Here is a 22,686-nt window from a genome sequence, read left to right as displayed (position 1 = left end):
GAACACGTCTCCTCCAGAGTTCAGTAATGGCGGCTTTACACCACTCCATCCCATGCTTGGCATTGTGCTTGGTGATGTAAGGCTGTATGCAGCTGCTCGGCCATGAAGCTCCCGGTGGGGGCGCAGTTTTTATGCTGATGTTGATACCAGAGGAGGTCTGGAGTCAGCAGGGCGTTGGTGACTTTTCTGCCCACGCTCTGTAACGTTACGTGGTCCCTGCTGGCATCTCCTGGCCTGACGACTATTGTCACCTTTTTATGCCATCCCTGTCGGTGAGGGCAGAGCGTTCCTTTCAGCTCCATCACTGGACCTTGTCTATAGACTGTGCCAGTGGGTGGAAGCGCAGGATGAACCTGTGTAAATACACCCTAGTCCAGCTCCTCTGCGCCCTTGTAAAAGCCGGGCATGTTTACCTTTGTTAATAGCTGATCGTTGGCGTTTACCCTGAAAATCCTCTATGGGAATGGGAGTAACAATGCATTATGGAGAACAGAACATGTGTCCACACACATGCAGATCCTCCGGCGCGCCCCAGAGACTGCAGAAGCCCCTTTTGTAATCCCTTCGGTCTGGCGTAAGGTGGGCATTGTCGACTTAACCCTGACTCTTGTATTTTGTCTTATGGCTCACCCACTCCAATCCTTTCATCCTTTCCAACTTTCGCGTACGTGGGCTGCGCGGAGAGAACACTGCATGCAGCGGCATGACTCAGGCTGGCGCTCGTTCTGCACGCTCGCTGGGTACATTGTTTCAGAGGTTTCTGCACAGTTACATGTTATCGCTTACCTCCCAGAGTCTTTCGCTGCTCCGTTCATCCATGAATTTAATAAGGAAAACTTGTTACTTATTAGTTTGTTTGTTGCATGATTCTCTCCACTCTAGTCGCATCCAGAGCTGCGTTCACATTTCATAAGGGAATTGGAATTGACTGTCAGTTTATAAATGGATCATATGCATATATTTACAGCATTGCTATTTATCAAAAATATTCTTAAAGGGTAGCGGATGCTAGAACAGAGTAACATCTGCACCCACCGAATGCTCCCCTAACCCAATCAGTGGGTTCCTGGCACAACACAAGGTCCAAGAGGGATCACTAAAGGTTAGCTAATGAGGTGAGGTATGAGATGACATCTATCCCCTGGCATATCACATCTGTAAGCACCCACTTGGTAATCTGCATTATGGCTGAAAATGTCCGGCGTTTCGGATCAGTCTGCTCCCCCAGTTATGGCGCCTAATCTCTTGCAATATCTATGTTGTAATTACTGCTCTCATTTCTTCAAGGATCAAGCATGCAAACATTGTGTCTCTGGAGGATATATATGAAAGCCGCAGTCACCTGTACCTCATCATGCAATTGTGAGTGCAATAAGGATTCACAAAGTAAATGTTTGTATAAGTGTCTGATGCCACCTGCTGGTGAAAGTACATAATTACACCTCTAGGTATTTTTACAGCATCTGACGTCCCTGGGTTGTAAATGCAAATAAATATTTGTCAGGCAGAAACCCATACCATCAGGCTGGAAAAGCGGACACAGCCTTTATTTATTTTGAGCTACACCCCTAACCTATCCTTTAGGTGTGCCCAAACAGAAATGCTGGTGTTCCCACACAGTACCATAACCCTTTCATGGCCCCCACACTGTATAATGCTTCACCATGTATTATGACGCCTCTACAAGCAGTATGATGCCCCTAAAGTATGCTTTATGTGCATTGTATGGTGCCCCCCATACAATATGATGCTCTCACAGTGCCCCCTGCACACAGTGTGACGCCTCTGTAGTGCACCTCCATACACATAATGATGCTCTCACTACATACAGTATGATGCCCCTGTAGTGCACCTCCATACACATAATGATGGTCCCCCCCCCTGCACACAGTATGATGGTCCCCCCCCCCCTGCACACAGTATGATGCTCCCACTACACACAGTATGATGTTCCAACAGTTTATTCCCCCACATTATGCCCTCTACATTGCCTTCCACCCCACAGTGCCTAACCCCACAAAGAGTATGGTACCCCTACATCCATCCCAGCTTGGAATAGTTCCCTTCTGCCCCAAGCCTCAGTAGACACAGGGTAAATAGTGGAGCAGGGAGCTGACTGCTCTCAGGATGCTCTGAAGACATGCCACCAACCTCCCAGGACAACAGGACCGCTTCCCAAATCCCTTTGGATCCAGAATGGTTGGAAGGTGTTCTTTAGTGTTCGGATTGGGAGCTGACATTTCATTTATTCCCCCTATAAAGACCACCTATGTATTATGTTTATAACGTGCTGCTTTGCTTTGTTGCAGGGTGTCGGGGGGTGAGCTGTTTGACAGGATTGTAGAGAAAGGGTTCTACACGGAGAAAGATGCCAGCCTGCTCATCAAGCAGATCCTGGACGCTGTGAAATACCTCCATGATATGGGGATCGTGCATCGGGACTTAAAGGTATGCGACATGGCGGGATGGGGACCGCTGTACGCACTGCAGGTACATGGCTGCAGCAACAGTCACAAACTAAAGGAGTTTTCCTCTTTTGTGTAATGACCTGACATATCTCCACTCCTCCCGTTCACCCTGTTTTTGCCTTTTCTGCTTTTCAGTTGCTGCAACTTTTTTCCCCTCGCTGATTTGGATGTATGACTACTTTTTTTGTTTCCTGTGGGACAATTTTTTTTTTTTTCCTAGCGCTTGTCTGGGTTACATCATATAAATTGCTGGAGACACCTATACAGAAAAAAAAAATTTTTTTTGTTTTTATTTTTTACTATTAACGTTTCACTCCAAATAACCTGTCAAATGAATTCTCAGGGTTATTACGGTAGCGTAAATACAGATTATGGGCCTTTTTTTTGGTATATAATATTGTAAAACAAATTTTGTATTTTTTTTTTTTTTTTTTAGTTTTTTCTTCTGCGCCGTTTACGGCGGTGCCGATGCTTCTGCATGATACATCATGCTCATATAGCCAGTGCAATAGAAGGCAGAATCGGTAATAAACCACTTCTGTCTTTTCCCAATGTCCCTATCTGACTAATTGCAGGATATTTAACCTTGTGCTGTAAATCCCATATTGGACCTCATCCTTACCCCCCAACGAGGCTGAGTTTACTATGGGATGGTTGTAAATTGACATAGGGCATATTCTGACTTTTTATAGCCGGAGAACCTGTTATACTACAGCCTGGATGAAGATTCCAAAATAATGATCAGCGATTTTGGACTCTCAAAGATCGAAGGATCTGGAAGTGTCATGTCCACCGCCTGTGGGACACCGGGATATGTTGGTGAGGATGAACTCCGTATTCTCTTTAGATAACGGGAGGGAATATGAAACCCGTATATACGTCTGTGTTCTTCTCGGTCAGCCCCAGAAGTTCATTTCTCTCAGGTGTTCTCCCAGATAAACCAATGGTAATATATAGGAAGAATAAGTGTTTACGAAATTTGGTAGCCCCCAGTAACACAACCTGTAAGAAAATAGTAACACACATTGAGGATTCTAGTGATGGGGGCTGTTACCAATGCTGTACCCCTAGGTGCTTGTGTTGCCATAGTATTATCAATGGGACTTTGAGTTTCACATCTAGAACCACAGGTGAACACTTTTTCATCAAACATAGGTTGTCGTGTCAGTCCACCTATGTGGTTTATTTGTTGGAGTGCACATGCGGTCTCCAGTATGGGGGCCGCACGGTACGGACCATGCATGCCTGTTTAAACAAACAGACAGAATATTAGAAATGGGTATCAATTGCATAGTCTATCAAGGCATTTTAATTTTGTGCATCAGAGGGACCCTAGTCAGATGACCCTTACAATTATTGATCATATCGATAAAATTATGCAAAATTGTTTGGGCAATCTTATTAAGAAAGAAAGCTTCTGGATTTTTAAATTGGGCACTTTAGCACCGGAAGGACATAATCTTACTACTGAGAATATAATGAAATGAGTTTTATAACCACTTCTTTTAGTGCATACAATTAAATGCATCTTTTAACATTTGTCACATTTATTAAATTTAAATTAAATATACATGTGTGTCACCCCAGGCCTGGATGCCACAAACTTGTAAGGCTGTGTCTGAGAGCAGGAGGGAGGTTCCCTGGTCATGGACCATTTGCATGCAGCACCTCCTGTCCCAGGCCAGTAGGGGGAGCAGGCTGCCCCTATAAAAACTGGTACTGAGGGCAGGGTTAGGGAGACCAGGACCCACTTCTGAAGCATCCAGAAGGGTTCCCAGAAGAGAGGGACAGGTCAGCCGCAACTGAGGAGTCCAGGAGGCAAAGGAGGAACAGAAAGCCAGGGACAGAGGCGACAAGAGCCGGTCCTGGCACAGAGAGACTACACAACCGGACACTGGGGTCCGAGGCTGTCAGGGTTGCAGGCCCTGCAGCAGATAACCAACCCGCAAGGAATTTCAGGTCCCTTGGCCTAAGAAGCTTGGAGGCTCCGCCACACAGAGGGACCAGTACAGCACGGAGAAGCTACAGGTACCTAAGGCCCGAGTCGCAAGCCATACAGGCGTAGTACACGGCCAGCTCAGGGACGTGGGCTATTACACCACTAAAGGGGGAGATAGTCAGCAAGGGCAGAGAGAGAACGGTAGGCCTACCCACTCACCCTGACCAGCGGAGTTCGCCCGAATGCCCTCAGACACCCAGGTCCATTCCTCCCTGTACTCCTGGTGGGTCTGTGATAAGTTTTGCAGTAAAAGACTCTGGACTGCATTATTGGACTCTGTGTGGTTACTGCGGCGCCTGCACCATCACCTCCAGCATCCTATTACACTGCCCTGAGGCTACACTCCTCCCGTGGGGAGTTGTACTATTCCCTGCTGCATCCCCAACAATCAGCCTCAGCGGTCTGCCCTGCAGCGGCGGTCCTCCCTGACCGCAATCCACGGGTGGCGTAGTCGGACATTACCTAAAACATATAAAAGGCTGCCACTGGTCTGACCACCCTGAGCCATGGGACCGGGTCGCCACTACTACTCCCAGCATTGCCCTGAAGTCCGGTCTCGAGTGCCCCACGGCCCAGGGGGCGAGTCACATGCATATGCATGCATGCGTGTGTTTGTGTGTGTGTATATATATGTATGTATATGTGTGTATATATATATAATATATATTTATATATTTATATATATATATTTATATATATATATATATATATATATATATATATATATATATATATATATATATATATATATATATATATATATATATTAATATAATATATATATAATATAATTTTTTGTGAAATGTAATATGATTCACAGTATCCTATATGCTGTTTTGTATTCACTCGCTGGCTTGCCAACAATAGTAGGGGGTTAAATTACTGATTGTTATTATGTCATTAATGAGCGGTCCAATCGGTTTGTTTTTTGATCCTATATAACATTCCTGAGGTCATTTCCTTGTATCACCTGATGAAGACGGCTTGCATGCCGTCGAAACGCGTTGTGTTTTTACAAGGACTTTAATAAAGGTAATAATTGCTGAATTTTATATGCCTTTGCGCTTTTTATCACCAGCTTTTACCTTTTGCATTTTCCAGCCCCAGAAGTTCTGGCCCAGAAGCCGTACAGTAAAGCCGTGGACTGCTGGTCGATCGGAGTTATCGCCTACATTTTGTAAGTACAAACTCCTCTAGTTAAAGGGGTTGTCCCAGTTATATAGTGCTGGAGGTATGAGCGATCTCAAACATGAAGCTCTGGTATAGCGCTGCAACCCCTTCACTGTGTTATCCCCTACTTTCCTGTGATGCAGGGCGCCACACAACAGCCCAATTTAGGCGACCTGGGAAAACTTAGAACGTAAGCCGCACCAAAACCAGCACTGCGCTCCCGGGTTACACCCAGGATTGAGACCAATTGCAAAGTGATGGCATATCCTAGAAATATAGATATATGGCTTTATGTAATGGTTCACCCCCATTAAACACCACGTGTTCAGCTCTGCTCATCCAGGTAACTACTCCCGGTAACGCTTTTGTTGCTCCCCCTGCAGGCTGTGCGGTTACCCCCCGTTCTATGACGAAAATGACGCCAAACTCTTTGAGCAAATCCTGAAGGCTGAATACGAGTTTGATTCCCCTTATTGGGACGATATTTCTGACTCAGGTAACTGAACGTTCAAGGTTCTTCATTGAAACCGTTCCATAAGTTAATCGGTTCACGACTGGGCACGTTTTTTTTTTATATATGCAGTTCAAGGGCTCCAACATTTTTTCGTGATGTATGAGATCTAATTTTCATAGTTCTTTTTTTTTTTTTGTCCATAATGGAATAAAATTAAATTTCTTATTTTTTAATTACATTATGGACAAAAAACAACTGTAAAATTAAGTTTATTTTTATTTTTTGTCATTTTTATAGTTTTTTTTTTTTTTTTTGTCCATAATGCAATAAAAATGAAGAAATTATCTGCTTTTCACCTTTATTTTTTTTTCACAAAGAGCCACTAAAATGCATTTTAAATTATATTCCAGTCTCTAAAACAATTATTTTTATGTATTGGACTCATGATTTTTTTTTTCTTTCATCATTACTCAGCAGTGATGGACTAAAACATCATATGCGGACAACCCCTAATGTTTTAAGTTATTGGACAATCCACAAGTAGTTAAAGGGGTGTCGTGCCTTTTGGGACTTTTTTTTTTTTTTTTTTTTTTTTTTTTACTAAAATACATGTATTTGGAATTAAAAGTATTTTTGCAGCTGGGTTTCATGAAAAAAAAATGTACTGTTTGCCTGCTGAAGCGTCCGTGTGGTACCGTCTATTGTTGACTGCAAAGTGAGTTAACTGAGAATCCGTCGGTGAGCTCATTCTGACTTGAGAGTTTGTAACTCCTTTTTATATCTTTTTCTCTGCTCCTCCTCAGCCGATTTATGATCACAGACCACATCAAAGTTGAATGTGTAGGGAAACAAAGAGCCTCTAAAAGCCGAACAGTGCAACATTTTTTTTATTTTTGTTATTTTTTTTAATAATGAAACACAATTGCAAAAAACGATTTAGTCCCAAATACATGCATGCACGTAAAATGAGAAATGACTCAAAAATTGGACACCTTATTTTTTTGCAAGCTGAATAATTTCACAATAAGTCTTAATATTAGTTGATACTCCCAGAGCTTCAAATCTAATACAATTCTTTCTTCCTGCAGTGGTGTGCAGCCACCACTAGGGGGAGCTCACTGGTGACTGAGGTGTGCAGCCACCACTAGGGGAGAGCTCACTGATGACTGAGGTGTGCAGCCACCACTAGGGGGAGCTCACTGATGACTGAGGTGTGCAGCCACCACTAGGGGGAGCTCACTGGTGACTGAGGTGTGCAGCCACCACTAGGGGAGAGCTCACTGATGACTGAGGTGTGCAGCCACCACTAGGGGGAGCTCACTGATGACTGAGGTGTGCAGCCACCACTAGGGGGAGCTCACTGATGACTGAGGTGTGCAGCCACCACTAGGGGGAGCTCACTGATGACTGAGGTGTGCAGCCACCACTAGGGGGAGCTCACTGATGACTGAGGTGTGCAGCCACCACTAAGAGGAGCTCACTGATGACTGAGGTGTGCAGCCACCACTAGGGGGAGCTCACTGATGACTGAGGTGTGCAGCCACCACTAGGGGGAGCTCACTGATGACTGAGGTGTGCAGCCACCACTAGGGGGAGCTCACTGATGACTGAGGTGTGCAGCCACCACTAGAGGGAGCTCACTGGTGACTGAGGTGTGCAGCCACCACTAGGGGGAGCTCACTGGTGACTGAGGTGTGCAGCCACCACTAGGGGGAGCTCACTGGTGACTGAGGTGTGCAGCCACCACTAGGGGGAGCTCACTGGTGACTGAGGTGTGCAGCCACCACTAGGGGGAGCTCACTGGTGACTGAGGTGTGCAGCCACCACTAGGGGGAGCTCACTGGTGACTGAGGTGTGCAGCCACCACTAGGGGGAGCTCACTGGTGACTGAGGTGTGCAGCCACCACTAGGGGGAGCTCACTGATGACTGATATATAAAGCACCCAAACGAATTCAACCTTTTTTTTGCATTATTATTATAGCAAAAGATTTTATTCAGCATTTGATGGAAAAGGATCCTAATAAGCGGATCACGTGTGACCAGGCCCTGCAGCACCCTTGGTAAGATTTACATAGCTTGTGACATCACTTGAGCACCTGGTAATGTCCACCTACACCAAATATATAACCTTAAGCAACCCCCACCCCTATACTCCTTATAGTGGGGTTCATACACCATTGGGGGTGATCCAGAGGTAGCGATCCGCAGTATCAATACCCAGCTTTCCCAGGATCGGATCACACTATGCAGTGTTCTGTGGAGGAGGAATCTACTTTGTACATTTCATTATTGGGGTTTACTGAACTGCACGGCGAATATTAAGGAAAATGTTTAATGTACGACCGCTGTATCTGTCCTAGGATTGCCGGAGACACCGCCCTGGATAAGAATATTCACGAATCAGTCAGCGAGCAAATCAGAAAGAATTTCGCCAAAAGCCGATGGAAGGTAGGTTTTACCTCTTGCTGATTGACCTTATGTCCCCATGACAACACTTCCAGGGATACTATGAGGATCTGGAATGTCCACATCCTACCAACATGTACCAGGATTTTGAAAAAAAAAAAAAAAGATTTCGATCCTCAGGCTGACAAGAAGTGTTATCATAGGGTCTCATCACATCACTTTATCTAATGTCTCAGTTATGGTCTAACTTGGAGAAAACTCAGTTGCAGTTAATGTTGCAGCCAGTAGGGGGGCGCTCTGCTTCTGCTGATATTTTCGTTCCTCTCCATATTATACCGCCATATAGTGTTATTTGCTCATTTGCATAAAATCCTGATGGCGTCTTTTCCTTTTTTTTGTTTTTTCCCTTCCATAGCAAGCCTTCAATGCCACGGCTGTGGTACGTCACATGCGTAAATTGCAGCTGGGCACCAGCCAAGAGGGACCCGGGCAGACCACCCCGACCAGTCCGTGCCATGGGAACTTACTGGTACCCGGAGACAATCATGGTGGGTACATATAGGGCTGCTCAAATATTGGTGACAAAGTACATATCATCCCTTTTAAGGGGTAACCAAACTTTTTAATATGACGTAGCCCCTTGCTGATCGGCGGGGGCCGCGTCCTGAGACCGCCACCGATCGCTCAAATCAAGGGGTAGAAGCTATTATCCTCGAGCGCGTACACAGGGCTCAATAGAAAGTCTATGGGTCCGGTTCTACCAGATTCATGATTTGCATTTTTTTTTATTTTTTAGATTACTTTTTTTTTTATCTTGTATTCGCTGACATTATTTTTTGCGCCAAAGTCTTAAGAATGGCACCTAAATTTTTCGCCAAAATTATCTTTATTTTTTTTATTATTTTTCTAATCTTCTTTTGTAATGCAAAACGTGGCATGATCCTCTAAAAAAAAAAATTACCCAAAATTCGCACCATTTTTTTTTTTTTTTTGTAGGTGGTTCATAGAATAACCCCAAGGGTTACATTTGTGCACAAATATTGCAACTTTATCAATCTGCTACAAACATGTAAAAAAAAAAATGCATAGAAAATAGACTTTAAAAAAGGCGCACATTTTTAAGAAGAATTTGACATAAAAAAACAAAATGGAAAAGTAGACAAAAAAGGTGCAAATGCCATAATGAATTGGGGGCCATTTGTCTATTTCTCTTGTTTTTTTTCCCTCCATTGTAACGTTTGTGCCACAGCCGTCGTCGGAGCGGAAGTCATTTACTTGGATTTTACGAAACCCTTTGACTTGGTTCCCCATTCGGGCATTTTGGCTCGAGTCAAGAGCTTCAGACGAGGAGGTAACATAGAGTAGGTAGATAGAAGCTTCAACCAGAGGGCATCATCTGCGGGCGAGGCGGGAAGGAGCCTGGGCTGGTAGATCATGGACACACAAGGGTTAATGCATGTTGTTGAGTAGATGCCCCTTTAGGGATTTACAAAAAGATTGGTGACCATAGTTAACACATTATAGATTTAGGGGTTAATATTTAATGTTTTTGCAGTCAGGATGTTATAAGGGTTAATAGAGGAATTTTTAATTTTATTTAATTAAATTCTGTTTGTCTACAGTCACCACTAGGGGGAACTCACTGCATACAGAGCTGTACACTGTTCCTATAATAAGAGAATGCGGTGAGCTCCCCCTGGTGGCAGCTGAAAGGATTTTGCATTGCTTCTCATGAATAGTTTAATGGAAACCTGGGTAAAAAATAAAACTCCAAAGGAAAGCAATCACCTAATAAAAGTTAGTTGGCCACACATCTTTTTACAACTCTACGTTAGGAAGACCCCAGCAAACAGCCCCTCCTATCTTGGCTTCCTGGGACCTGTCACAATTTATAGTCCAGGATAAAGTATTTTTTTTCTTTTTATGCTGAATCTGGACTTTACGTTTAAGTACAAAAGTGAACCTCTTCTTTTTTTTCTTTTTTTTTTTTGTATAATAGACTAAATTTCTGGCAGAAAATCAGAGTTGTTCATTTCTTTTGAGGTTTGACAGTGCAATGACTTCATGTTGCTGACTCTGTCAGAATGATTAATAAAGGCACAATTCCCAGTCCAGCCTGTCTAGCTAAAACTATTTTATTAAAGCAGAGCACCACTTAAAGCTTTTTTTTTTTTTACTGATACAAAGCTCCAAATCTTCTGCAGAATTAAATGATGAAATTAGAATTACCAGCAGCCTCCACTAGAGGGAGATTACAAGCTAAGTGGAGACTGATTTACAACAAGCTCCCTCTAGTGGTGGCTGCTGGAAGAAGAATTTTATCATTTGTCTATGGTGGGGATTTGAAGCTGTGTCAGAAAAAGTCACGTATATACAGTAGAGACCAAAAGTTTGGACACACCTTCTCATTTAAAGATTTTTCTGTATTTTCATGACTATGAAAACTGTACATTCACACTGAAGGCATCAAAACTATGAATTACCACATGTGGAATTATATACTTAACAAAAAGTGTGAAACAACTGAAAATATGTCTTATATTCTAGGTTCTTCAAAGTAGCCGCCTTTTGCTTTGATGACTGCTTTGCACACTCTTGGCATTCTCTTGATGAGCTTCAAGAGGTAGTCACCGGAAATGGTCTTCACTTCACAGGTGTGCCCTGTCAGGTTTAATAAGTGGGATTTCTTGCCTTATAAATGGGGTTGGGACCATCAGTTGTGTTGTGCAGAAGTCTGGTGGATACACAGCTGATAGTCCTACTGATTAGACTGTTAGCTGCTTTTCTCTTGCCATAATACAAATCCTAAGTAAAGAAAAACGAGTGGCCATCATTACTTTAAGAAATGAAGGTCAGTCAGTCCGAAAAATTGGGCAAACTTTGAAAGTGTCCCCAAGTGCAGTTGCAAAAACCATCAAGCGCTACAAAGAAACTGGCTCACATGAGGACCGCCCCAGGAAAGGAAGACCAAGAGTCACCTCTGCTTCTGAGGATAAGTTTATCCGAGTCACCAGCCTCAGAAATCGCAGGTTAACAGCAGCTCAGATTAGAGACCAGGTCAATGCCACACAGAGTTCTAGCAGCAGACACATCTCTACAACAACTGTTAAGAGGAGACTTTGTGCTGCAGGCCTTCATGGTAAAATAGCTGCTAGGAAACCACTGCTAAGGACAGGCAACAAGCAGAAGAGACTTGTTTGGGCTAAAAAACACAAGGAATGGACATTAGACCAGTGGAAATCTGTGCTTTGGTTTGATGAGTCCAAATTTGAGATCTTTGGTTCCAACCACCGTGTCTTTGTGCGACACAGAAAAGGTGAACGGATGGACTCTACATGCCTGGTTCCCACCGTGAAGCATGGAGGAGGAGGTGTGATGGTGTGGGGGGGCTTTGCTGGTGACACTGTTGGGGGTTTATTCAAAACTGAAGGCATACTGAACCAGCATGGCTACCACAGCATCTTGCAGCGGCATGCTATTCCATCCGGTTTGCGTTTAGTTGGACCATCATTTATTTTTCAACAGGACAATGACCCCAAACACCTCCAGGCTGTGTAAGGGCTATTTGACCAAGAAGGAGAGTGATGGGGTGCTACGCCAGATGACCTGGACTCCACAGTCACCAGACCTGAACCCAATCGAGATGGTTTGGGGTGAGCTGGACCGAAGAGTGAAGGCAAAAGGGCCAACAAGTGCTAAGCATTTCTGGGAACTCCTTCAAGATTGTTGGAAGACCATTTCCGGTGACTACCTCTTGAAGCTCATCAAGAGAATGCCAAGAGTGTGCAAAGCAGTCATCAAAGCAAAAGGTGGCTACTTTGAGGAACCTAGAATATGAGACATATTTTCAGTTGTTTCACACTTTTTTGTTAAGTATATAATTCCACACGTGTTAATTCATAGTTTTGATGCCTTCAGTGTGAATGTACAATTTTCATAGTCATGAAAATACAGAAAAATCTTTAAATGAGAAGGTGTGTCCAAACTTTTCGTCTGTAGTGTATATTAAAGCAATAATTGGTACATATAATGCTCAAAGTTGGAGTTACAGTTTAATAAAAGTATTAGATTGATAGGAGTGTCTATGAAGGGTTGGAGGGGGGTCCCTATAAACCTCCACGTCTGGTTATATCTGGAATTGCTGTAGTTTGGCAAAGCGTTCACGAACATGACATAATAATGTGGCACGCATCAGCTGATCCCCCTCTGAACGTCCGCAGGTTTGGCTAATTGCAGTAATGAGTTTTTCTTGGGTAGATCTCGTAGCTGGCGCTTGTAGCACTAGGATAAATTATGTGTAATTATTTCCTCGTTCGCTCTATGTAAACTGTTTTTATGATTGTTTAAAACAAGGAGATGTGACATGTCTAATTAACCTGCCATTAAGCCCTGTTATTGTAGCCGAACCTCAGACGCCATGAGCTTTTCTTACCAGCAGGAGAAACGTAAAGCAGAGCCCCATCCTTTAAGGGAACACTTATATAGTTGGTCTTATTTTCATGTAGAATTTACTATCTTGAGCTGACAGGTTAAATCAAATTGCCTGCAAAGGTTAAATCCTTGCACCCCCTTTAAATACCCTTTTCTATACATTAAAAATGTGAAATCCGTTTTTAAACATCTTATTCCTAAGCGGAGATACGATCGTTTAAAGTTGCCAGCTCAAAGGCAGAGGCTGCACTACTGAGAGGGATTCTGATCGTTATGTGCAGTGTTGTCATGGAGACCAGTAACTGTTTTTGAAACATTTTGAAAAATCTGAATCAAGACAAAATCAGGCTGGATCCAGAATGCCTCAGTAGTGCTGCCTCAGCTTTTGGTTCTGTAACTTCGAACTGGTATATCTCAGCCTAGGAGTGAGATATTAAAAAATGGATTTCACATCTTTAATGTAGACAAAAGGGGCCTTTTATCTGATATGGAAGGACTCTGTTTGGTTATAAAACTACTTTTCAGCATTGTGCACAGAGATGTACAAAGACTATGGCTCTGCACGTGTGGCCAGCAAACAAAGCCCCCATTGTACGTCTGCCCCGTGGCCCCTCGATGAGCTTCAAACGTGTGAACTCATTGTGCACGGAGAAGTGCACGCTCACGGTACTGAAAAGAGCTTATTGTGTCAGACACGGTTTGTTTGAGCGGCTCACACCTAAAACAACACAGTGAAATGCTCAGTGCGGCAGTCATCCGTTACAAGCGTGTCCCGGCCGGCAGGATTTTTCCCATGAATATGTATGTGAATTTGAAGTTAGGCCAGAGGCGGCCACCAATGGGAATATCGGCTTTGTGTGATTCCAAGACGAGAGCGAAAGGGAATTCACCCAAACGTTCGAATACGTAGAAAAGCGGTGATTCGTCTGCCTCAGCCGCTGTCCTGATGTAACCTCCTCTCCAATGTGCAACATGTCAGAATGAAATAACAATAATAATCTCACGCAGTAAGATTACCCTTGCTATATGATTATCTCGAGTTTTCCATAAAAATGTAGAAATCTGCAGCAAAACCTGCATGTCCAGCCTGCGGACTTTGCATCAAAATCTGTTGCGGAATTTGCAGTGGAGATTCCACCCTGTGCGTATGTAATCTTGCACCACTAGGGGGCAGCACATGTTCATTGTGGCCCTAGTTAGTATAAAGTTTAGCAGGATGGAACTTAAAGGGCTTTTCCAAATTACTGCATTCCCCGTTCACCAGGTCTCATTAACTTTGGCAGCGGAGTGACGTGGCGTACCGAACATGACTACGGCAGCCCATTCTAAGGCTACAGGAGTGACGTGCCATGCAGAGCGAATCAATAAAGGGAGCAGTCGGCACATTTCCATTCATCGTTGGAAAAAATGGAGAAATTGAATTAAGTAAATTTAGAAAATTGCAATCCTAATTCTGGTCCAGACGCCAGTAATGGTGCCCCTGCCAACCTGGACCAGCCACAGCTCTGTGCGCTGCTGGTAACACTCCCCTTAGTGTGACCCCCCCAAGGGCAGGGACTGCTCATTACTGCCGCCATGTCAAGAAAACACTGATGTTGGAACGGCAAGGGATGTAAAAAGTTTACCCCCAAAAAAATGCCTGCTGCTGCCCCCTTTGTTTTCTTTTTTCTTTTTTTTTGTTTAAAGTACTTTCAAAGGAACTATAGTAGGGTGAGGTCTCCAAAAGGGGTGGAGTTTACATTTGTAAAAATTTGGGGCCATTTTGGATTAGTTGTCTAGAAAAAAATTAAATAAGCGCTTGGCAACACCGACCTAGATATATCATCCTTATTTTTGTTCCCTAAGCTTGGAAAGGCATGGCTGCATCCTTCCAAAAATGACATCTCTCCTCCTATGGATTGCATCTGGTTTTGCAGCTCCAACTCCTTTTAAAATGAATTTGGGTGAGCAGAAATTACCATTGACAACCAATAAGCAGACGTAGAACTGTTTTTATAAGAAAGCAGCTGTGTTTTGTAATCTTGGACATCCTTATTAACTTGTACTTGGAAACATGAACTTAGTATTTTGAGGCCACATGGGTGAAGATGGACAACTTAGTCTTGTGAGATCACATGGGTGAAGATGGACAACTTAGTCTTGTGGGGCCACTTGGGTGAAGTTGGAGAACTTAGTATTGCGAGGCCACTTTGGTGAAGATGAGGAGAACTTAATATTGTGAGGCCATTTGGGTGAAGATCAGGAGAACTTAGTATTGTGAGGCCACATGAGTGACGATGGAGAGCTTAGCATTGTGAAGTTGGAGAACTTAGTATTGTAGGGTGACATAGGTGAAGATGGAGAAGCGCCTTTTGATTGATCTCAGTTTTGATAAGCGTTTTATTTTTCTGCTCAATTCCAGGCTCCCTTTCCGACAGCTGTCAGGACCGCTGTTCCCAGAAGACCCCGGAGAACAACTCACTGGCCTACAGCACCCACCACTGCCCCCAATCAAATCGGGTTTAACGTCGTCACCCTTGGATGTGATGTCATTGGAAACAAAGAAGGCGGCCGTACTAAGCATTACTCTGGTGGGCCGACTGTAAAGGGCGGATCTTCAAGCCAGGATAGACCTTGCCTATCAAACAACGGGGGGTGGGACTTGGGTTGAGAGAGGGTGCAGAATGAAGGGGGGGAAGGGCAGGCCTTGTACGTACACTTATACGTATGTACGACGGGAGAAGCATGGGCCTGATGGAACGACTGAAACGTTTACAGATAGTCCAAGGACTCTCAGTTAAAAAAAAAAAAAAAAAAAAATTTTGTAAAATGTTGCCTGCACATTGTACGTAGGGGGAAGGGAGTGTGTAAATTTTTAATGTCTCAAGGTGAAGACTCTTTGCTGCTGTGTTACTTGGCTTCCAGTGAAAACTCTTCGTCGCTAGTAGGAAGAGCTTGAGGTCATGAAATATCGAGGGGTTGGACACCACCGAGTCTCCGTAGAGGTGGGACCCTAAGATGAAAGGGTATCCCCTTAAGTAGAGCACGCCCATCTTGGTGGGCAAGAGGGATGGACGATGGTGAAGGTTCTCCGTGTTCTTCCATGTCTGGAGCCGATTCACGGCTTCATTACCGCGTAATAACATCGCGCAGCGCTCCGAATAACACAAATAATACTGAGCACCCGATATGTCTCACAAGGCCTCCTGGGTAAACGTTTTCTGCAGTTTTTGCTGATTTTTGTGTTGTTTTTTTTTAAGTGGTGGGAAAAAAGTGCAATTTTTGCAAAACAAAATTTTTTTTCTTTTTTTTTTCTTTTAGGGACACATCTGTAGTGTTGAAACCCGACACGGTGCAACATTATTATAGTGGATTTGTGAATGTATTTTACTGCAGGTCACTGTAATAAGACCCCCACCCCCTCCCCCTCCACGGGGCCTGTAATGGCCTAGTCTACCGGGGCTCCTGGTTACAGTCTGGTGCTAACATGTCAACCAGATCGGCCGATACTGTAGTTGTAGGTGGAGCTCCAGGGTCGGGTGTGGGCGCCATAATTGGTGGTTTATATCCTGTAGTTTGTAATCATTTTATCTGTGCGGTAATAGGGATATTCAATCCTGGGTTTGTTCAGGGCCTGTGCTCATAGGTAGCAACCAGTCTGATTAGGCAGAGCTGCAGTGTAAAGCATGGAGGCGAAGAGGTAGATTTTTAGATGCCTTAGACTCCATTGGACAGTGCAGTTATGTTGAAGTCATTGATCACAGCAGACCCATAATGGGGAGAAAAAAATGGCCAGGGAAAATAGTCAAGCATTTCCCAGAGGCAGCAACTTGTTACATCTTTAAGGCCAGATCTGGACATCCCCTTTAAGGACCACTTTTTAAAGGACAGGAATCTGAGCACTCATATATAAAAAAGAATATACTGAGTGCCGAATTAGCTCATATGATACAATTTTTAGGCTATGATCCACAGTGGGTTGTCCCGGATTAGAGAAATTTTGGCTGCGTTATTCAATAACGCACCACACCTCTTTACCATGATCATCTATCTTCGAGTACCCTAAATGATTTCTTAGTTTATCCTTGTAGCTGCCACAGCTTTGTTTTTCCTGATACAAAGCTCAAAATCCCCTGCGTAGAACTATTAAATGAGAAAATTCTGCCACCACTAGAGGGAGCTGAGAATACTGTTTACACATTGGAAACCATAATAAAACTGTCTGCAGTGAGCTCCCCTTAGTGGTGGATGCAGGTAGACAGATTCTAATCATGTGACTGTTTATGTAGGAGATTGGGAGCTCTGTAACAGAAAAAAATATATAGTATAAAAAAAAAAATGTATTTGAGCAAAATCTTCCAACAATCCACTGGGCGCGCGTCAGTCGGGTCTCCGCTGTGCAGGTTGTATCGAGGGCTGGTAACTCGCCAGTGGAATTCACATAAGTTGTTTCAACCTGTTCAGGGCGTGGATTCATTTGTCAAATATGTTTCATTATTGCAAGTTGTTTCTAGATTTTCTCCACAGCCAGCAGGGTTTTTTTTTTTTTTTTTTATGGTAATATATTTTGTAATTTTTTTGTATTATTATTATATGGGACTTCTAGCTGCAAAGAATAATCAACAGAAGAAATGTAAATTACACGCCGTACCCAACACTAGTGGCCAAGATGTGAGCATTAATCTCTCCACTCGGCCTCTGTCTTACCCTGGAGCAGAACGACCAGTATCCAATCAGATCATGGCAATGTCACCAGCATTAGAGGAGTGTGTTGATTATGTAAGAGAAAGTGACCTCTTCTTGCGATGATGATGGTGAGAAGTGGAGTGATGTGATGGGAGCAATGTCATCATGTGGGAAGGGGGGTGAAGACAAGAGGGAGGCCACAAACTAGTCAATCCCAATAGTCATTTGGATCATGGAAACGGTGACAATAGCAGATCAGGAAGCGTGTGCTGATTCTTGTAGGGGAAAGTGACCTTTTACACTTTTGATGATAACGAGAAGTGGAGAGAACAGTCATGACGTGAGGATGGGAATGCTGACAAGTGGGAGGCCACAGACTAGGCTCCACAGTAGCCGATAGCCGATAGGATCATGGCATGAATGACACCAGCAGAAGAGGCATGTGCTGATTCTTGTAGAGGAAAGTGACCTTTTACACTCTTTTGAAGATGATGATAATGAGGAGTGGAGAGTACGGTCATGACGTGATGATGGGAATACAAATGGCAGGCCACAGACTAGGTCCCCAGTAGTCAAGAGTATCATGGGAAAATTGACAACAGCAGAAGAGGAGTGTGTTGATTTTTATAGGAGAAAGTGACCTTTTCACTCTTTTGATGATGATAGTGAGGATTGGAGGGAACAGTCAAGATGTAAGGATGGGAATACAAATAAGAAGAAGGCCAAAGACTAGGTTCTCAGTGGTCAAGAGGATCATAGCAAGCATGATACCAGCAGAAGAGGAGTGTGTTGATTTTTATAGGAGAAAGTGACCTTTTCAATCTTTTGATGATGATAGTGAGGAGTGTAGAGAACGGTCATGACGTGATAATTGTATTACAGAAAAGACGGTGGAGGCCACAGACTAGGTTCTCAGCTGACAATCGACTCATTTAAAGGATGTCCACTGGAGAGGAGTATGTAATAGGCTGTCATCTTGTGATTGTTAGTGTGAATAGAGGGATGCAAGGAGAAGAGTGGACTAATTATGGAAGGCGCTGGGTCCCCAGCTGCACAGAGTATTTAAGGAGAGGATAGTCCTGACTTTGTAAAGGCAGTGACATGTCCATCTATCGGATTTCATGCATGAGAATAGAAATATATGAGAAGATGGTATCATGATGCCAAAGAGAAAAACTGGAACGGTCGCAGTACCCAGCGGAACAGAGTATTTCAGGAGAGTAGTTTGCTGACCTGAGATATTGGTGAGGACAGTTCTGCCGTGGGAGGCCACTGACCGAATACTAAATATTAATTAACCCCTTATGTGCATTAAGACTCTACGTATATTGTAAAGGTCTATGTAAATATAACTTGTCCTATACTTTGCTTATGTTTTTATTGTACTTATCTAGTAAAAAAAAAATGGAATATTATTTTATGACTTCTGTGACCATTTAGTCACCAGTTACCAAACCCAGACCTAGTATTCCAGTGTAAGCATGCCCCAGTCTCCCTCGGCACTAAATCCACCGATTTTAGTTGCCCACTAGTTAACCAGAGATCCCCACCACCTATTTGGGGAACTACTACTCCCATCATTCCCTGACTAGTGCCCCAACTCTCAACATGCCCTGACAGCAGCCAACTCCAGTCTAGATACCTGCCCTTGATCAAGAGCCCGATCTAAGGACCTGGCAGCGGAGGAGACCCAGGGGTGCCACTGCTTAGCGGTGGACCTCCATCGAAAGCTGCCGGTGAAGTTGTACTTCAAGGGAGTTGGAGGCCATTTTTCAGAAAACTGCAGACCCCCGATCTCTGACCCTCACTGTAGTCTTGTGGCAAAGTTTAGTCACTTTTTTTCTTTTATGCACTTGGTTGAAGTCATATTTGTTGTACTTGGGACCACCAGAAACTTCCTCCAAACTCTTTTTTTTTTTTTTTTTAGGGTCATCTGCATCCAGTTTCTATGTCTATATTTTGGGGGTTTTATTGTTTCCGTTTTAGGGTTTGTATTTGATCTCACATTGGGGTGGAAACGCTTAATCTGGACACACAGGCTTTTTACTTGTCAAATCCTTCTTTTTCTCCTATGTAAGCGGCATCGGATGAGTATGGCAGCCCCTTATCGCCTCCTTTAAAAAGAAAACTGCCCATTTTATGGAGCCAAATAGATTAAGGGGCACTTGGTTGTCCCCGATTGACTGTTGCATCATAGCTTATTTATTCCTAGGAGCTCATAACACTTATTTCCTTCTCTAGACTTTTATTTGTCTGCGGACAGAATAGGAAATTAGTAACAACCACATAAAAATCAATTTTCTGATTCATCACCTATTTATTCCGATTTTTGTATTACATGTAGTTTTTTTTTATCATTTTTGCCAATTTTTTTATTTCCGATCACGATCTTTATTTAAAAAAAAAAAAATAAAAAAATAATAATAATAATAATAATAATAAAGCTGCAATTTTCGGGGGCCAATGCAGTTATTTTAGACTCATTTGTCCTGTCCTTTCAGGAAGTGTTTTCAGCAGACTCATTATCATCAGAGGCAAGATTACAATGGGAGGTAACACCTCTGATAACACAGGATCACAATGGACGATACCACCTGCTCCTCTCCCTTCACAATGAACTTTGCACACGCTCATTAGTTGCTTCAATACATAAGATGGGGGCGGAGTCTGTTCTTTGTGGCTCATGTACAGGTGTTTTCCTGAAACAGGAACGCTTTTTTTTTTTTTTTTTTTTTTTTTTTAAATAAGCCATTGTGGATAATTTTTAATTTTTTTATTTAAATATCGTGATATTGGAAAATGAAAATTAAATAAAAATGTAACACAAAAATATCCATTTAAATATTACAGGGACTCAATATATAATTTCCATTCTGCAATCTTCAAGCCTTCTCGTCATTGGCTTTTTACAAGGTGGTCGTAAGGATAATGTTATGTGACAAGTGGAAGTTTCCTTTTACTATTTTGTTGTTTATTCCATGTATAAAATAATTTTACCTTGTATAACATTTTCGGGTCATATATAATGTTTTATTTAATGGGGGGTTGTCCAGGATAAGAAAACTATGACTGCTTTCTTTGAAAAACGGTGCCACACTTGTACACAGATCATTACAATGGGGCTGAGCTGCAATACCACATACAACCTGTGAGCAGGTGGGGCGCTGTTTATAAAAGAAGGTGGCCCTGTTTTTTCTAAACCTGCATAACCCCCTTTGTATTTTTAGTTCTCTCAGACTACAATGAAGGTGAAGGTAAGACCCCGGTCACATGAAATCTGATTGGAGTAGGTGACTGACGTATCGGCCAATTCTAACCCGAAAAGCTACTACTATAAACCGTTTTGCCTGTTTCACCCGGTTTCATGTAAAAGCATGTGTAATGAGGATTTTTTTCAAGAAAAGCAAAATATATATATAAAAAAAAATAATGTTAACAAATGTATATTTTATGGCTCGTTTTGTACTAACCCTGTTGCTGCAAAATTAAATCCCGCAGTGCGTTGTGTTGTAGGCCACTGCTGGCAGCAAAGAGGTATAATGGAGTTTTCATTGCTGATACTTCTGTTTTAGACTTTGCGTTCTTTGTATCTGTACATATATGTATAAATGATGTTTTTCTGGACTCCCCGGACTCTGCCTCTTTATTTGCAGGGACTGTTCCACTTGTTCTCCTGTCTCCAGTCCTGTATGATAACGTCCAACAAGGTCTAGGACTGGACAACGGGGCACCATCTGAAGCTGACAGTGGATCAAGTCTCATGGTGCTGGATGAAATCCTAAATTACATCCTGTATTATACTCCAGAGCTGCACTCACTATTCTGCTGGTGCAGTCACTGTGTACATACATTACATTACTGATCCTGAGTTACATTCTGTATTGTACTCCAGAGCTGCACTCACTATTCTGCTGGGGCAGTCACTGTGTACATACATTACATTACTGATCCTGAGTTACATCCTGTATTATACTCTGGAGCTGCACTCACTATTCTGCTGGTGCAGTCACTGTGTACATACATTACTGATCCTGAGTTACATCCTGTATTATACTCCAGAGCTGCACTCACTATTCTGCTGGTGCAGTCACTGTGTACATACATTACTGATCTTGAGTTACATCCTGTATTATAGTTTATAGAATATTATAGAATTCTAAAATATTATAGAATAGTGAGTGCAGCTCTGGAGTATAATACAGTATGTCACTCGGGGTCGGTATAACGTAATGTATTGTCCTTACTTGCCTTTCTGACCCCTCCACCATATGTATTGATGTCCTGTAGGGTATTTCCATCGAGTAAAGGCCTCGTTCTGGGGAACATGTGGTGAAGATTTCCATCCACAATAACAATCAGACCTTGTATCATTTCCTCGCTTTACACCGATCCATCAGCTGTTTCCTATAATGATGAATAGGTTACAGAACACAGAAGTTTCCAATCTTGTTTGACTGGAATTATTGCGCGTCCCCCCATTCCCCAGCAGTGAGGTCATGGATGGATGAGCTTCATATGGAAAAGAATAATCAGACAATCTTATTAGGAAATATCCTGGAGCCGCCAGCCCCAATATTGTAATAAAACATGACCCCAAAGGCCGGGGGTCCTGGTCCAGGTGACTGCAGCCATTGGGACATCCTGTCCCCTCCATTCAGGACCCCGACATGTTTCTAGCAATCCAAAAAATGTTTGCATTTGGGTGGAGTTCCCCTTTAACCATAGTTTATCCTGCCCCCGGGTTGTAGGCCACCTATATATGTATGTATGTATGTGTGTGTGTGTGTGTGTGTGTGTGTGTGTGTGTGTGTGTGTGTGTGTGTGTGTGTATATAGAATATATATATATATATATATATATATATATATATATATATATATATCTATCTATCTATAATAAGGTTATGAAGGGGGGAGATTTATCAAACACTAAATTGCAGCCGCCTGTCTGGATCGTCCTCCAATAAACCATGAATTAGACGTGGACGATAAGCTTTCCACCCAATAGATTTCAGGATTTGCATGATAGAAGCTCGTGAATTTCCCAATTCCGAAGAGGCTCTTCTGGTGACTTTTTTGGACTCTGAACAAAT

At 42.9% G+C, this 22,686-nt stretch overlaps 1 protein-coding gene across 1 annotated transcript in view; it reads left to right on the top strand.

Annotated features, from left to right (window-relative positions):
- CAMK1 (calcium/calmodulin dependent protein kinase I) overlaps positions 1-18,734 on the top strand; it is a 99,069-nt gene extending 80,335 nt beyond the window's left edge. Inside the window, exons 4-12 of the mRNA XM_073644808.1 lie at positions 1,288-1,362; positions 2,310-2,448; positions 3,161-3,287; positions 5,569-5,644; positions 6,021-6,133; positions 8,074-8,152; positions 8,453-8,540; positions 8,914-9,046; positions 15,331-18,734. Coding sequence (XP_073500909.1) covers positions 1,288-1,362; positions 2,310-2,448; positions 3,161-3,287; positions 5,569-5,644; positions 6,021-6,133; positions 8,074-8,152; positions 8,453-8,540; positions 8,914-9,046; positions 15,331-15,434 — 934 coding nt within the window. The 3' untranslated portion in view covers positions 15,435-18,734. The remainder of the gene's footprint in view (positions 1-1,287; positions 1,363-2,309; positions 2,449-3,160; positions 3,288-5,568; positions 5,645-6,020; positions 6,134-8,073; positions 8,153-8,452; positions 8,541-8,913; positions 9,047-15,330) is intronic.
- The last annotated feature ends 3,952 nt before the right edge of the window (positions 18,735-22,686 follow it).

This window comes from Phyllobates terribilis, unplaced genomic scaffold (assembly GCF_046119375.1).
Source record: "Phyllobates terribilis strain yellow unplaced genomic scaffold, ASM4611937v1 Scaffold_8__6_contigs__length_399053987, whole genome shotgun sequence".
Taxonomy (NCBI): domain Eukaryota; kingdom Metazoa; phylum Chordata; class Amphibia; order Anura; family Dendrobatidae; genus Phyllobates; species Phyllobates terribilis.
The sequence above is the reverse complement of the archived record's forward strand: the minus strand, read 5'-3'. Positions and strand labels throughout refer to the sequence as shown.